Here is a 14,487-nt window from a genome sequence, read left to right as displayed (position 1 = left end):
TACTTGCTCATGCTCCCAATCTATTACTCCTAAGAGGTCTAACCTTGGTGAGATGAGCTTAAGTGGTGGGTGGCAGGGATGTATCCCTGGATACTTAGAGACCTGGGACTAATATTTAGTGACCCTCATCTCAGGGAAGCTGCTGTCCCAGTTTGACATAGAAATATAGAAACATAGAAAATAAGTGCAGGAGTAGGCCATTCGGCCCTTCTAGCCTGCACCGCCATTCAATGAGTTCATGGCTGAACATGCAACTTCAGTACCCCATTCCTGCTTTCTCGCCATACCCCTTGATTCCCCTAGTAGTAAGGACTTCATCTAACTCCTTTTTGAATATATTTAGTGAATTGGCCTCAACAACTTTCTGTGGTAGAGAATTCCACAGGTTCACCACTCTCTGGGTGAAGAAGTTTCTCCTCATCTGGGTCCTAAATGGCTTACCCCTTATCCTTAGACTGTGACCCCTGGTTCTGGACTTCCCCAACATTGGGAACATTCTTCCTGCATCTAACCTGTCTAAACCCATCAGAATTTTAAATGTTTCTATGAGGTCCCCTCTCATTCTTCTGAACTCCAGTGAATACAAGCCCAGTTGATCCAGTCTTTCTTGATAGGTCAGTCCCGCCATCCCGGGAATCAGTCTGGTGAACCTTCGCTGCACTCCCTCAATAGCAAGAATGTCCTTCCTCAGGTTAGGAGACCAAAACTGTGCACAATCTTGCTGACCATGCAGTACTCCCTAACTACTGCACTGAAGTGTCAGCTTAGATGATGTGCTCAAGTTTTTAGCGAGGCCTAAATTTGCAATCTTTTGACTCAAGCAAGAGTGCTGCTACCAGCTGAGCCATGGTGACATAAATCTGTTTGGCACAATGACTATCACTAGCCACATTTACCGGATCATCTTCTTCTGGAAAGAGGGTTACTGAATCAATGATATCTAGTTCTTGCTTGTTGTCCATATCTACGATTGCATAACCCTTGACCTTGTGTGGTTCTTGGTACAACATTGTACCTCTCCAGTCTGGGACTCTTTAGTCTGGAAACATCTCTGGTCCAGCATCAGTCCCGGCGTGGACTGTCCCTTGAAGTGGTGTTGCAGTGCACGGGCTGAGCCAGACTGGGGTGCTGCTGCGGTGTATGTGTGCAGCGATTGACTGGAGCGGCTGTCACCTCAGTGAGTATGTGCGGCAATTGGCTGTAGCGGCTGTCAGTCAGTGTGGGTTCTGCTGGTGTTGGGGACCACGGCCACAGGCTGCGAGCGGGAGCCACAGACACAGAGCGCGCGCATGTTGCACAATGGCACTGCCTGCAGCTCGTTGTCTGTCTCTATCTCTCGGGGCGGGGGGTGTCTGTGTCTGTACATTGTGCATTGTGCAAAGCGCTCTGACATGCCCGGGGGTGGACTGGGGCGGTCGGTGAGGGAGGTAGGCTCTGAATCTCCATCTTAGGATCCATCACACACTCCACGCTGCAAGAACCGGTGTGTGTGTGGGGGGCGGCCGCCGCGGTCTCGAGGGGTTATTGTGTGTGTGTCTCGGTGCGAGGAGGCTACCGCTTCCATCAGTCAGGCTCTGCTCGTGGCTTACACAAGGACTGGTGCCGGGAGTAGAATTGTGGGTAAGGGTCAGTGTCTCTCCTTGACTTTATCCTGCACTTTATCTTCAATCTCTAGTTTTTTTTGTGTGTTTATATGTGGTTTTTGAAGGTGTTGGTGTTCATTGAGGTAAGCGGGCTGGGCAAGGAAAGGGAAGGGAAGGGCAGACGGCTGACTGAGGTGCTGAAGCGGGGCCTGAGGATTAAAAAAAACGGATTGATTCTGGACGACTAAATGCATGCGCAGAACGTGTCCGGGTCGTTGTCAGCAGCGTTGTCACCAGTTGACTTCCTGTGGTTCAGAAAATTCTCTGGTCCGGCACCGGTCAGGTCCCAAGGGTACCAGACAAGGGAGATCCAACCTGTACTTTAATTTACAGGTTCTACATTGTTGACCATCTATGGTACTTTCTTTTGCTGTTCATGCTTCAGCCCACAGTGTTTACATTGTTGTACTGGTGGCTGCTGCTTCTACTGTTTTAATATGTTAGACAATCTTACCTATTTCAGAGCCTCAACTGTTTGAGTTTTCTGTGAATATAATGCATTTTGCATTTTGCTGGTTGTTCACCACACAACACGTCACTACACAACATGTGCGATCATGTCTCTAATGTGATTTGTGTTTTTCTTGGGACTCACGAAGACCAGGGAGAATTCACGATTCAACAGATGAGAATCCGGAAAAAATTGTTTTTGTTTTACAAATCCACCAATCCAGAAAAATGTGGAAATTTATCAGTGGGAATCAGACAAGAACTATTTTGAAGATCACTAAGTACATTAAGAATTTTCTGTGACTTTATGCAATTTCACTGAAATTCTAACATTGTGTTTATCATCATCATAGGCAGTCCCTCAAAATCAAGGAAGACTTGCTTCCATTTTAAAAGTGAGTTCTCAGGTGACGATGCAGTCCAATACGGGAATTACAGTCTCTGTCACAGGTGGAACAGACGTCGTTGAAGGAAAGCGGGGGGGTGGGGAGTCTGGTTTGCCGCACGCTCCTTCCGTTGTCTGCGCTTGGTTTCTGCATGCTCTCAGCGACGAGACTCGAGGTGCTCAGTGCCCTCCTGGATGCTCTTCCTCCTCTTAGGGCGATGTTGGGCCAGGGATTCCCAGGTGCTGGTGGAGATGTTGCACTTTATCAAGGATGCTTTGAGGGTGTCCTTGAAACGTTTCCTCTGCCCACCTGGGGCTTGCTTGCCGTGTAGGAGTTCCGAGTAGAGCATTTGCTTTGGGAGTCTCGTGTCGGACATGCGGATAATGTGGCCCGCCCAACGGACCTGGTCGAGTGTGGTCAGTGCTTCGATGCTGGGGATGTTGGCCTGATCAAGAACACTGACGTTGGTGTGTCTATCCTCCCAGTGGATTTGCAGGATCTTGCGGAGGCAGAACTGGTGGTACTTCTCCAGTGCTTTGAGGTGTCTACTATATATGGTCCATGATTATGAGACATATAGGAGGGCGGGTATCACTACTGCCCCGTAGACCATAAGCTTGGTGTCAGATTTGTGGTCCTGGTCTTGAAATAATCTCTTCCTCAGGCGACCAAAGGCTGTGCTAGCACACTGGAGGCGGTATTGGACCTCATTGTCGATGTCTGCCTTTGCTGATAGTAGGCTTCCAAGGTATGGAAAATGGCCCATGATGTCCAAGGCCATGCCGTGCATTTTGATGACCAGGGGGCAGTGCCGTGTGGCGGGGTCAGGTTGGTGCAGGACCTTTGTCTTACGGATGTTTAGTGTAAAGCCCATGCTCTCGTATGCCTCGGTGAAGATGTTGATGATGGCTTGGAGTTCGGCCTCTGAATGTACGCAGATGCAAGCGTTGTGCGCGTACAGTAGTTCGATGACAGAGGATGGGACGACCTTGGCTCTAGTCTGGAGGTGATGCAAATTGAACAGGTTCCCATTGGTTCTATAGTTTAGTTCCACTCCAGCGGGGAGCTTGTTGAGAGTGAGATAGAGCATTGTAGCGAGGAAGATCGAGAAGAACGTTAGCGCGATGACGCAGCCCTGCTTGACCCCGGTCAAGGCCATATGTTTTTATACAAGGTAGAAGTCAGGCATTCTGGGCTAGAAATTGATCAAAGGTCGCCACCACCCGTTTACTGCCCAAAAAATCGTTAAGATTCTGCAATTAATGCTGGTGGAAAATTGATCAAAAATAGGGGAAAAAACACCTGGCGGGAAAAATGACCATTGAACGTGGATTCACGGCGGTCCTGGTCAATTTAATTCTGAGGTTAGAGTTGGCCTAGGGAGGGGGGAAAACACGAAAAATATTTTAAAAATAAAAAATCGGAAAACATTCAAAGGAGCCTTTTTAATTGAATCGCTGCAAAATAATTTTAAAAATCTTTTTTTGCAGGGTTTCATACCTACCATCCATCGAAAGGCTGCTCTGACTGGGTGTTTTTTTTAAGAAGTACGGAACACCACTCCCACCAAACTGGGGCAGGCGGTTTTCCCACTGTTGCATGCCGGCGCTCCGTTCCCCAGCGGTATTTCGAAATCGCCGGTGTAAGGCCCTGATGAAATTACTAACGAATGAAAGACCGCCCAAAACAAGAAAATACTGCCGAGATATGCGGTGGTAGGCTGATCAATTTCTAGCCCTCTGTTTCTTAACAACTTTATTTACCAAACCCTTTGCTGCTTCAGGCACTCGATGTTCAGTGACTGATATTCCATGTTGATACAGGTAATTATTCAGCCAGTGCACTAGGTGGCACTGTTCAAGAATCTATGGAGTCAATAATGCAGTGGTTGGTGCTGGATGGACATTAGGGGGCCGACCACCTGAATTATTGCCCAGTAAGATCCTGTTACACATAGTGAACCATCATTTTGTCTGGGAAGTTCATGTGGCACTGAAGGCCTGTGTGCTTGGCACTTAGCAGGTGGCCTCCCAAAATTATTTAAAGGAAGTGATGGGCTTATAATGTGTCCAGAGTACCTAACCAGCACTCCAGTCATTCAGTACCGACATAAAGGCCGCGATTTTGCCACCCGTGGCGAGTTGGGTGCGGCCGGCATTGTTGGCTTGTGGGAAAGACATTCCCGACTCCATCCCGTCCTCTGTATCCAATCTTCCATTGGTAGGGCTTGTTAAGCCCGCCCTGCAAGGTTTCCAGCCAATTAACAGGAAGCCGGTCTGATGACATCATCTGAGGACGCGACATCATCTGAGGACGCGTCATCAGCCGGTTTCCTTAAAGGGACCATGCGCACATTGCTTTTGACAATTCTTCTTTCAGTGTTCTGCAGCATTGAGCTGCTGCAAATACTGACAAGCACTGAACAGAGGTGCACAACTGCACCCAGGCTTTCCCATCACTCCCTCCAGCACACAGGGAGGTCCTCTTCCCTTCCAATGGGCGGAAGAGACCTCCCCAGGACACCAATGCAGCCTGGTTGCACAAGCAGGGATGTCATCTGGAGGACCTAGCTGCAGTGGTACAAATCTTTCAATGATTTCAGTAGATCAAGTAATGTTACTGCAAAGCCACACTCAACCTCATCCTGCTGAGCCACTCATCACATCCCCATCACTCTGCCTTCCCTACTCTACTCCTGCACATCCTTACTCACACCAACTTACCTTGCAACCCCACCCATCCCGCTCTCTCTATCTACATTATCACTTCCCCATCGCATTAGCCACCCCTCAAGCTCACCCTCATTCTTGTCCAATCATACCAACTAACAAAAAGGGTAGGCACTTGGATCCTTTAGCCAATGTTCATGTAAAGTTTATGTTGTTGTGTTGTCAGACATTGAAATTTTTATTTGCAGCACTTTACGTTCTTGGACAGATTTGTGGCCACCTTTGGAAGTGGCTTTGTAAGTTGTAGTGAGTGGCGAAACATAAAGGTACCCCCCACAACGATGATGAGTGTGAAAGGAATGGCTTAGGCATTGCAGGAATGCTTTATGGAGCTGGTGTGGGCCACATGGTGTGCCAACCTAGCACATCATGTGGCAGCCAGGGTGTACAGTATCAAGTGAAGCAAACGTGACCATGGTGAGGCCATCCCTGGTCGGGTGCTGTGCAGCATCAGTTGATTGTGGAGAAGGTTGGTGTTGATGATGTTAGTGTGTTTAATGATGTTGATGTTGGGGCTGATCATGACAGGATTCTGAGGAACAAGGTGAGTTTTTTTCAATGGCACCAGTGCTACTGGAATACATGGCAGGTGAGGTTGAGATGACAGAAACGATTTGTCAGTTGTGAGAGAGGTTGCTTCAAGGAGGGGACAGTGAATAGAGAGTTCACTGCCAACACTTCCAAACTGCATACAGGCCAAAAGTTTCTTCCAAATCATGAAAGCTTCAGCTTCTGACATTGGAAATTGAACAGCTGTGAAATGGTAGCTGTTATAAGAAGATATGAGCATAACAAATAGGAGCAGGAGTAGGCCATATGGCCCAGCTATCCAGCTACGCCATTTAATACGATCATGGACTCAGGTCCACTTCCCTGCCCGCTCCCCGTAACCCCTTATTCCCTTATCGTTTAAGAAACTGTCTATTTCTGTCTTAAATTTATTCAACGTCCCAGCTTCTACAGCTCTCTGAGGCAGCGAATTCCACAGATTTACAATGCTCTGAGAGAAGAAATTTCTCCTCATCTCAGTTTGAAATGGGCTGCCTCTTATTCTAAGATTAGGCCCTCGAGTTCTAGTCGCCTCTATGAGTGGAAACATCCTCTCTGCATCCAACTTGTCAAGCCCCCTCATAATCTTACACGTTTTAATAAGATCACCTCTCACTCTTCTGAATTCCAATGCGTAGAGGCCCAACCTACTCAACCTTTCCTCATAAGTTAACCCCCACATCTCCGGAATCAACCTAGTGAACCTAGTTGGTCCCTTAGAAGATGAGAAGAGGGATTTAATAATGGGAAATGTGGAAATGGCTGAGACCTTAAACAGTTATTTTGCTTCGGTCTTCACAGTGGAAGACACAAAAACCATGCCAAAAATTGCTGGTCACGGGAATGTGGGAAGGGAGGACCTTGAGATAATCACTATCACTAGGGGGGTAGTGCTGGACAGGCTAATGGGACTCAAGGTAGACAAGTCCCCTGGTCCGGATGAAATGCATCCCAGGGTATTAAAAGAGATGGCGGAAGTTATAGCAGATGCATTCGTTATAATCTACCAAAATTCTCTGGACTCTGGGGAGGTACCAGCGGATTGGAAAGCAGCTAATGTAATGCCTCTGTTTAAAAAAGGGGGCAGACAAAAGGCAGGTAACTATCGGCCAGTTAGTTTAACATCTGTAGTGGGGAAAATGCTTGAAGCTATCATTAAGGAAGAAATAGCGGGACATCTAGATAGGAATAGTGCAATCAAGCAGACGCAACATAGATTCATGAAGGGGAAATCATGTTTAACTAATTTACTGGAATTATTTGAGGATATAACGAGCATGGTGGATAGAGATGTACCGATGGATGTGGTGTATTTAGATTTCCAAAGGATAAGGTGCCACACAAAAGGTTACTGCAGAAGATAAAGTTACGCGGAGTCAGAGGAAATGTATTAGCATGGATAGAGAATTGGCTAGAGAACAGAAAGCAGAGAGTCGGGATAAATGGGTCCTTTTCCGGTTGGAAATCGGTGGTTAGTGGTGTGCCACAGGGATCAGTGCTGGGACCACAACTGTTTACAATATACATAGATGACCTGGAAGAGGGGAACAGAGTGTAGTGTAACAAAATTTGCAGATGACACAAAGATTAGTGGGAAAGCGGGTTGTGTAGAGGACACAGAGAGGCTGCAAAGAGATTTAGATAGGTTAAGCGAATGGGCTAAGGTTTGGCAGATGGAATACAATGTCGGAAAATGTGAGGCCATCTACCTTGGAGAAAAAAAACAGTAAAAGGGAATATTATTTGAATGGGGAGAAATTACAACATGCTGTGGTGCAGAGGGACCAGGGGGTCCTTGTGCATGAATCCCAAAAAGTTAGTTTGCAGGTGCAGCAGGTAATCAGGAAGGCGAATGGAATGTTGGCCTTCATTGCGAGAAGGATGGAGTACAAAAGCAGGGAGGTCCTGCTGCAACTGTATAGGGTATTAGTGAGGTTGCACCTGGAGTACTCTGTGCAGTTTTGGTCACCTGACTTAAGGAAGGATATACTAGCCTTGGAGTGGGTACAGAGACGATTCACTAGGCTGATTCCGGAGATGAGGGGGTTACCTTATGATGATAGATTGTGTAGACTGGGTCTTTACTCGTTGGAGTTCAGAAGGATGAGGGGTGATCTTTTCGAAACATTTATAATAATGAAAGGGATAGACAAGATAGAGGCAGAGAGGTTGTTTCCACTGGTAGGGGAGACTAGAACTAGGAGGCACAGCCTCAAAATACGGGGGAGCCAATTTAAAACCGAGTTGAGAAGGAATTTCTTCTCCCAGAGGGTTGTGAATCTGGAATTCTCTGCCCAAGGAAGCAGTTGAGGCTAGCTCATTGAATGTATTCAAGTCACAGATAGATAGATTTTTAACCAATAAGGGAATTAAGGGTTACAGGGAGCGGGCGGGTAAGTGGAGCTGAGTCCACGGCCAGATCAGCCATGATCTTGTTGAATGGCGGAGCAGGCTCGAGGGGCTAGATGGCCTACTCCTGTTCCTAATTCTTATGTTCTTATGTTCTTATGTTGTTTGAACTGCCTCCAAAGCAAGTATATCCTTTTGTAAATGTGGAAACCAAAACTGCACGCAGTATTCCAGGTGTGGCCTCACCAATACCCTGTATAACTAAAGCAAGAATTCCCTGCTTTTATACTCTGTCCCCTTTGCAATAAAGGACAAGATTCCATTGGCCTTCCAGATCACTTGCTGTACCTGCACACTATCCTTTTGTGTTTCATGCACAAGGGCCCCCAGGTCCCGCTGTACTGCAGCACTTTGCAATCTTTCTCCATTTAAATAATAACTTGCTCTTTGATTTTTTCTGCCAAAGTGCATGACCTCACACTTTCCAACATTATAATCCATCTGCCAAATTTTTGCCCCATCACTTAGCCTGCAGCAGTCAATTAGTCAAAGTAATGGAGAGTCACCGAGGAAAAAACTAGAGGGCTGGCCATCCTAGACTGAGTGATGAGAAAGGACTAATTAGCAATCTTGTTGTGCGAGACCCCCTGGGGAGGAGTGACCATAACATGGTAGAATTCTTTATTAGGATGGAGAGTGACACAGTTAATTCAGAAAACTAGGGTCCTGAACTTCAGGAAAGGTAACTTCGATGGTTTGAGGCGTGAATTGGCTAGAGTAGACTGGCAAATGATACTTAAACGGTTGACGGTGGATCGGCAATGGCAAACATTTAAAGATCACATGGATGAACTTCAGCAATTGTACATCCCTCTTTGGAGTAAAAATAAAACGGGGAAGGTGGCTCAACCGTGGCTAACAAGGAAAATTAAGGATAGTGTTAAATCCAAGGAAGAGGCATATAAATTGGCCAGAAAAAGCAACAAACCTGAGGACTGGGAGAAATTTAGAATTCAGCAGAGGAGGACAAAGGGTTTAATTAAGAGGGGGAAAATAAAGTAGCAGAGGAAGCTTGCTGGGAACACAAAAACTGACTGCAAAAGCTTCTATAGATATGTGAAGAGAAAAAGATTAGTGAAGACAAACGTAGGTCCCTTGCAGTCGGATTCAGGTGAATTTATAATGGGGTACAAAGAAATGGCAGACCAATTGAACAAATACTTTGATTCTGTCTTCAGGAAGGAAGACACAAATAACCTTCCGAAAGTACTCGGGGACTGAGGGTCTAGTGAGAAGGAGGAATTGAAGGATATCCTTATTAGGTGGGAAATTGTGTTAGGGAAATTGATGGAATTGAAGGCCGATAAATCCCCAGGGCCTGATAGTCTTAAGGAAGTGGCCCTAGAAATAGTGGATGCATTGGTGATCATTTTCCAACAGTCTATCGACTCAGGATCAGTTCCTATGTACTGGAGGGTAGCTAATGTAACACCACTTTTTAAAAAGGGAGGGAGAGAGAAAGCAGGTTATTATTGACCGGTTAGCCTGACATCAGTGGTGGGGAAAATGTTGGAATCAATTATTAAGGATGAAATAGAGCATTTGGAAAGCAGTGACAGGTTTGGTCCAGGTCAGCATGGATTTATGAAGGAGAAATCCTGCTTGACAAATCTTCTAGAATTTTTTGAGGATGCAACTAGTAGAGTGGACAAGGGAGAACCAGTGAATGTGGTGTATTTGGACTTTCAAAAGGCTTTTTACAAGGTCCCACATAAGAGATTGGTGTGCAAAATCAAAGCACATGGTATTGGGGGTAATATACTGACGTGGATAGAGAACTGGTTGGCAGACAGGAAGCAGAGAGTCAGGATAAACAGATCCTTTTCAGAATGGCAGGCAGTGACTAGTGGAGTGCCGCAGGGCTCAGTGCTGGGACCCCAGCTCTTTACAATATACATCACTGATTTTGATGAAGGAATTGAGTGTAATATCTCCAAGTTTGCAGATGACACTAAACTGGGTGGCGGTGTGAGCTGTGAGGGGGACGCTAAAAGGCTGCAGGTTGACTTAGACAGGTTAGGTGAGTGGGCAAATGCATGGCAGATGCAGTATAATGCGGATAAATGTGAGGTTATCCACTTTGGGGGCAAAAACGTGAAGACAGAATATTATTTGAATGGTGGCAGTTTAGGAAAAGGGGAGGTGCAACAAGACCTGGGTGTCATGATTCATCAGTCATTGAAAGTTGGCATACAGGTGCAGTAGGCGGTAAAGAAGGCAAATGGTATGTTGGCCTTCATAGCTAGGGGATTTGAGTATAGGAGCAGGGAGGTCTTACTGCAGTTGTACAGGGCCTTGGTGAGGCCTCACCTGGAATATTGTGTTCAGTTTTGCTCTCCTAATCTGAGGAAGGATGCTATTGAGGGAGTGCAGCGAAGGTTCACCAGACTGATTCCCGGGATGGCCGGACTGACATATGAGGAGAGACTGGATCAACTGGGCCTTTATACATTGGAGTTTAGAAGGATAAGAGGGGATCTCATAGAAACATACAAGATTCTGACGGGACGGGACAGGTTAGATGCGGGTAGATTGTTCCCGATGTTGGGGAAGTCCAGAACAAGGGGATAAGGGGTAGGCCATTTAGGACTGAGATGAGGAGAAACTTCTTCACTCAGAGTTGTTAACCTGTGGAATTCCCTGCCGCAGAGAGTTGTTGATGCCAATTTATTGGATATATTCAAGAGGGAGTTAGATATGGCCCTTACGGCTAAGGGAATCAAGGGGTATGGAGAGAAAGCAGAAAAGGGGTACTGAGGGAATGATCAGCAATGATCTTATCGAATGGTGGTGCCGGCTCGAAGGGCCGAATGGCCTACTCCTGCACCTATTTTCTATGTTTCTATGTTTCTAACCTGACTCCACTTACCTGGCGTGTTCCTCGAGGGACGGCAAACCCGTCAAAAAGTGGGTAAAATTGCAATCCTCTTAAGTAGTGCTAAACTACCTGTTAACGCCCTTAATTAACTGACCTGCCACTTGTTGTTGGGTCTGCAATCCACACGCAGTCCTGACAGGTCAGAAACTGACATGGAGGAACATTTGGTACGGGATTCCGACCCGCTCTCAATCAGGGCCATTTTGACAAGCGGGCCTGCCTTCAAGCCCGCACTCACAGGGCTGGGAAGATTCCCGCCAAAATGTGTGTTAGCTGTTCAGCCCATGCAGAGTTGTGTATTTTTCTTAGAGGGGACGATTCTTTGTAGTTGTTACAATTAAATTGTGACAAATGAATAGAGTGATTTGTCAGTTTAAATGCTGCTTTTTTTGGCTTCAATGTTGAAACAATTTATTAATGTTAAAGTTGAATTCCCTCTCCCATCTGTGAATGGTTGACAACAGAACTCAAATTGTCAACAGCCTTAATAGGTACCATGGATATCCATCCCATTGGGCAGACCAATCTGTCTGCTATTTGTGACAGAGGAAGAGGAGGATCGGAGGAGAAATGCAAAGCAAGTCTGTTTGCACCTTATTCAAAGCAATTGTATTAGACATTTTGATGCATGTGGAAATTATGATTCGTGAAGGAGACTGTAATGAGAACTTCGCAGTTCTAGAGACAAACCTTGAAACCGCAGTTATGTTAGTTAATGTCAAGGTAGTTATTGTCTTCAACTTTTCTGCCACTGCTGTTTTCCATGCAATAGCAGAACATTTCTGTCATACTTCACAATCAGCAGTGTACAAATACTTTGTTAACCCAAGTTAGGAATGTAATTAATTTTTCTATGGAAACCAGCCAATATCATGAAATAACCCCGCACTTTTACTGTGAGTGAATTCTCCAAAGTGCAGAGCAGTATTGCTGGTGTGCATGTAGCCATATAATTCCCTATTTCCAGTGCCACTCCTTTCTTTAACAAAAAATGCATTTCATTCCATGAATATGCAGCTGGTCTATGACCATAGGCACAGTACCTGTTACCCTGGAGCAGTCATGATTCTTTTAGTTTGTGGCAATTATTGCTGCCACCATTATTTAAGGGCCAGGAAGACTCATTGGAGAGCAGTTCAGGACCAAGGCAATTGACTGGAGCTTTGGCTCATGAGCCCTAGGAGACATTCAGAGCTAAGACCTGAAGAGAGAAGCAATGAGGCTCTTGGTGGAATAGGCCATTGAAATGTTAAAGTAAAAGAAGTCTTGAAATACTGGCTGGTCAAGGGATCTAAGAGTAGTGTAGCCGTCAGCAGCTTACACAGCTTTGCCCTTAAAAAGGGCATTGCCATGGAGCAGGTAGATAAAAAAGAGCCAGCCATTTTCAACTATTTATACCATTCTTCTGGGGGTACTGTCAATCTCCCGACAAAGTTATGGTGGGAGATCAGGAGAATCCCCATGTAATTTCAGGGCCTGTACCTTAAGTGTCAGCTGCGGTGCAGTGGATAGCAATCTTGCCTCTGAGTCAGAAGGTTGTGAGTTCAAGTCCCACTCCAGGGACTGAGCACATAAAAATCTAGGCTGACACTCTAGCGCAGTGCTGAGCAAGCACTGCACTGTTGGAGGTGCAGTCTTTCAGATGAGACATTAAACCGAAGCCCCGACTGCTTTCTCAAGTGGACATAAAAGATCCCATGGCACTATTTCAAAGAAGATCAGGGGAGTTATCCCTGGTGTCCTGGCCAATATTTATCCCTCAATCAAAAAAACAGATTATCTGGTCATTATCACATGGGTATTTGTGGGAGCTTGCTAATGTGCAAATTGGCTGCTGCGTTTCCCATATTACAACAGTGACTGCACTCCAAAAAAGTACTTCATTGGCTGTAAAGCACTTTGAGATATTCGGTGGCCGTGAAAGGCGCAATATAAATCCAAGTTTTCTTTCTTTAAGTGCCAATTCCATCCAACACACAGCTGCCATCTGCACATGTGCCCAATATGTTGCCAAGATACAGGATCCCCACGGCTGCTTTCTACCTTGTATCAAGAACTGTTACTATCACTACAATTTGTCCACAACTTTATTCTGCATCATCCTAAATGAACTGTCATTACATATTTGTGTACCAGTTAAACCAATCCTTCTGTGCATGCAAATGTAAAATGGTAGCTAAATTAGACCCTTTTATTTTATTTGCATTAGCCATTTATTTGCATTTTAGAAATTGTAGAGTTATGAGAGTACAATGGTGCAATAACAATACATTTTATGTGATATTTGTGTTAGAGACGGAAAAACCAGGATCGGCAACTCTTGAATGTTACAATAAAGCTTTAATCAAATTTTTACTATAAATTATTTGTTTTTTTTAAACAGTTATTTGATCGGTTGAAGCTCTTTGGGATGCCTGCAAAACATCAACCAGACTTCATCTATCTACGACATGTGCCTCTTCGGAAAGTCCATCTCTTCACTGTGATCCAGGCTTCTTGCTTGATCATTCTCTGGGTAATAAAAACTTCCCGGGCTGCCATTGTCTTTCCTATGATGGTATGAACTGATAATATTAAAGATAATCTTCAAATTATTTTAGAAATGAAATCAAATTGTAAATAAAGTTAGCATTCTGTTATACTTAAAAATATTTTTGTGATAATGCATTAAAATTAATACACAAAATGATCATTATATCTATTTACTTCATTAAAGCATTAGAAATAAATAAAAGTTTATTAAAAATTCTCACATAAAACCTTTTACATGTATTGTATGTATAATGTACACAGGAAATTATTTAAAAACTGATGAATCCATAGAGTATTTATTACATTTCACAAATAGTAGAGGTTATTTCTAATTAGTTTCACAGTTATGCTTTTCCATGAGAAGCAACACCTTTTTTTAGTTTTCTGCTTGATGACTGCTGAAGTTTGTGTATTATACAGGTTTTGGCACTCGTGTTTATACGAAAGCTGATGGATTTCATCTTCACTAAACGAGAGCTGAGCTGGCTGGATGATGTGATGCCTGAGAGTAAAAAGAAAAAATTAGAAGATGAAGAAAAGGAAGTAAGAGACTTCAGGCATGAGTTTCATCACCTGCTCTGCCCAATTTTTGGATCACATCAGAGTAGCCAGAAGAGGAAATTCAGGCAAAGTTCCACCTTGCTGGAAATGTGCCAGGTTTACATCTTGACTCATTTTCAGATGGGTGAAACTGGTGCCGTTTGAATTGTACAGCTCAAGTGGGTGGCTGTGTCTGACTTTAATGTGTATTTTGGGGTGTCAGGCTTACAAACTAGATTCTTGTGTAAAGGATACTTGATGTTAGGGTTGCTAGGCATTGGTAAATGTTCAGGAGGTGATGGAAAGAACACAGCAGTATAAAGGTAAGTGTATTTTTGCCATTTAAAAAAAAAACATTTTTTGCTTTTTCC

At 44.7% G+C, this 14,487-nt stretch overlaps 1 protein-coding gene across 1 annotated transcript in view; it reads left to right on the top strand.

Annotated features, from left to right (window-relative positions):
• The window catches only part of LOC139254146 (sodium-driven chloride bicarbonate exchanger-like), a 319,096-nt gene that overhangs the window by 280,171 nt on the left and 24,438 nt on the right, over positions 1–14,487 (top strand). The window contains exons 22-23 of the mRNA XM_070873648.1: positions 13,428–13,601; positions 13,997–14,119. Coding sequence (XP_070729749.1) covers positions 13,428–13,601; positions 13,997–14,119 — 297 coding nt within the window. The remainder of the gene's footprint in view (positions 1–13,427; positions 13,602–13,996; positions 14,120–14,487) is intronic.

Source organism: Pristiophorus japonicus, chromosome 3 (genome assembly GCF_044704955.1).
Source record: "Pristiophorus japonicus isolate sPriJap1 chromosome 3, sPriJap1.hap1, whole genome shotgun sequence".
NCBI classification, from domain to species: Eukaryota; Metazoa; Chordata; class Chondrichthyes; family Pristiophoridae; genus Pristiophorus; species Pristiophorus japonicus.
The sequence above is the reverse complement of the archived record's forward strand: the minus strand, read 5'-3'. Positions and strand labels throughout refer to the sequence as shown.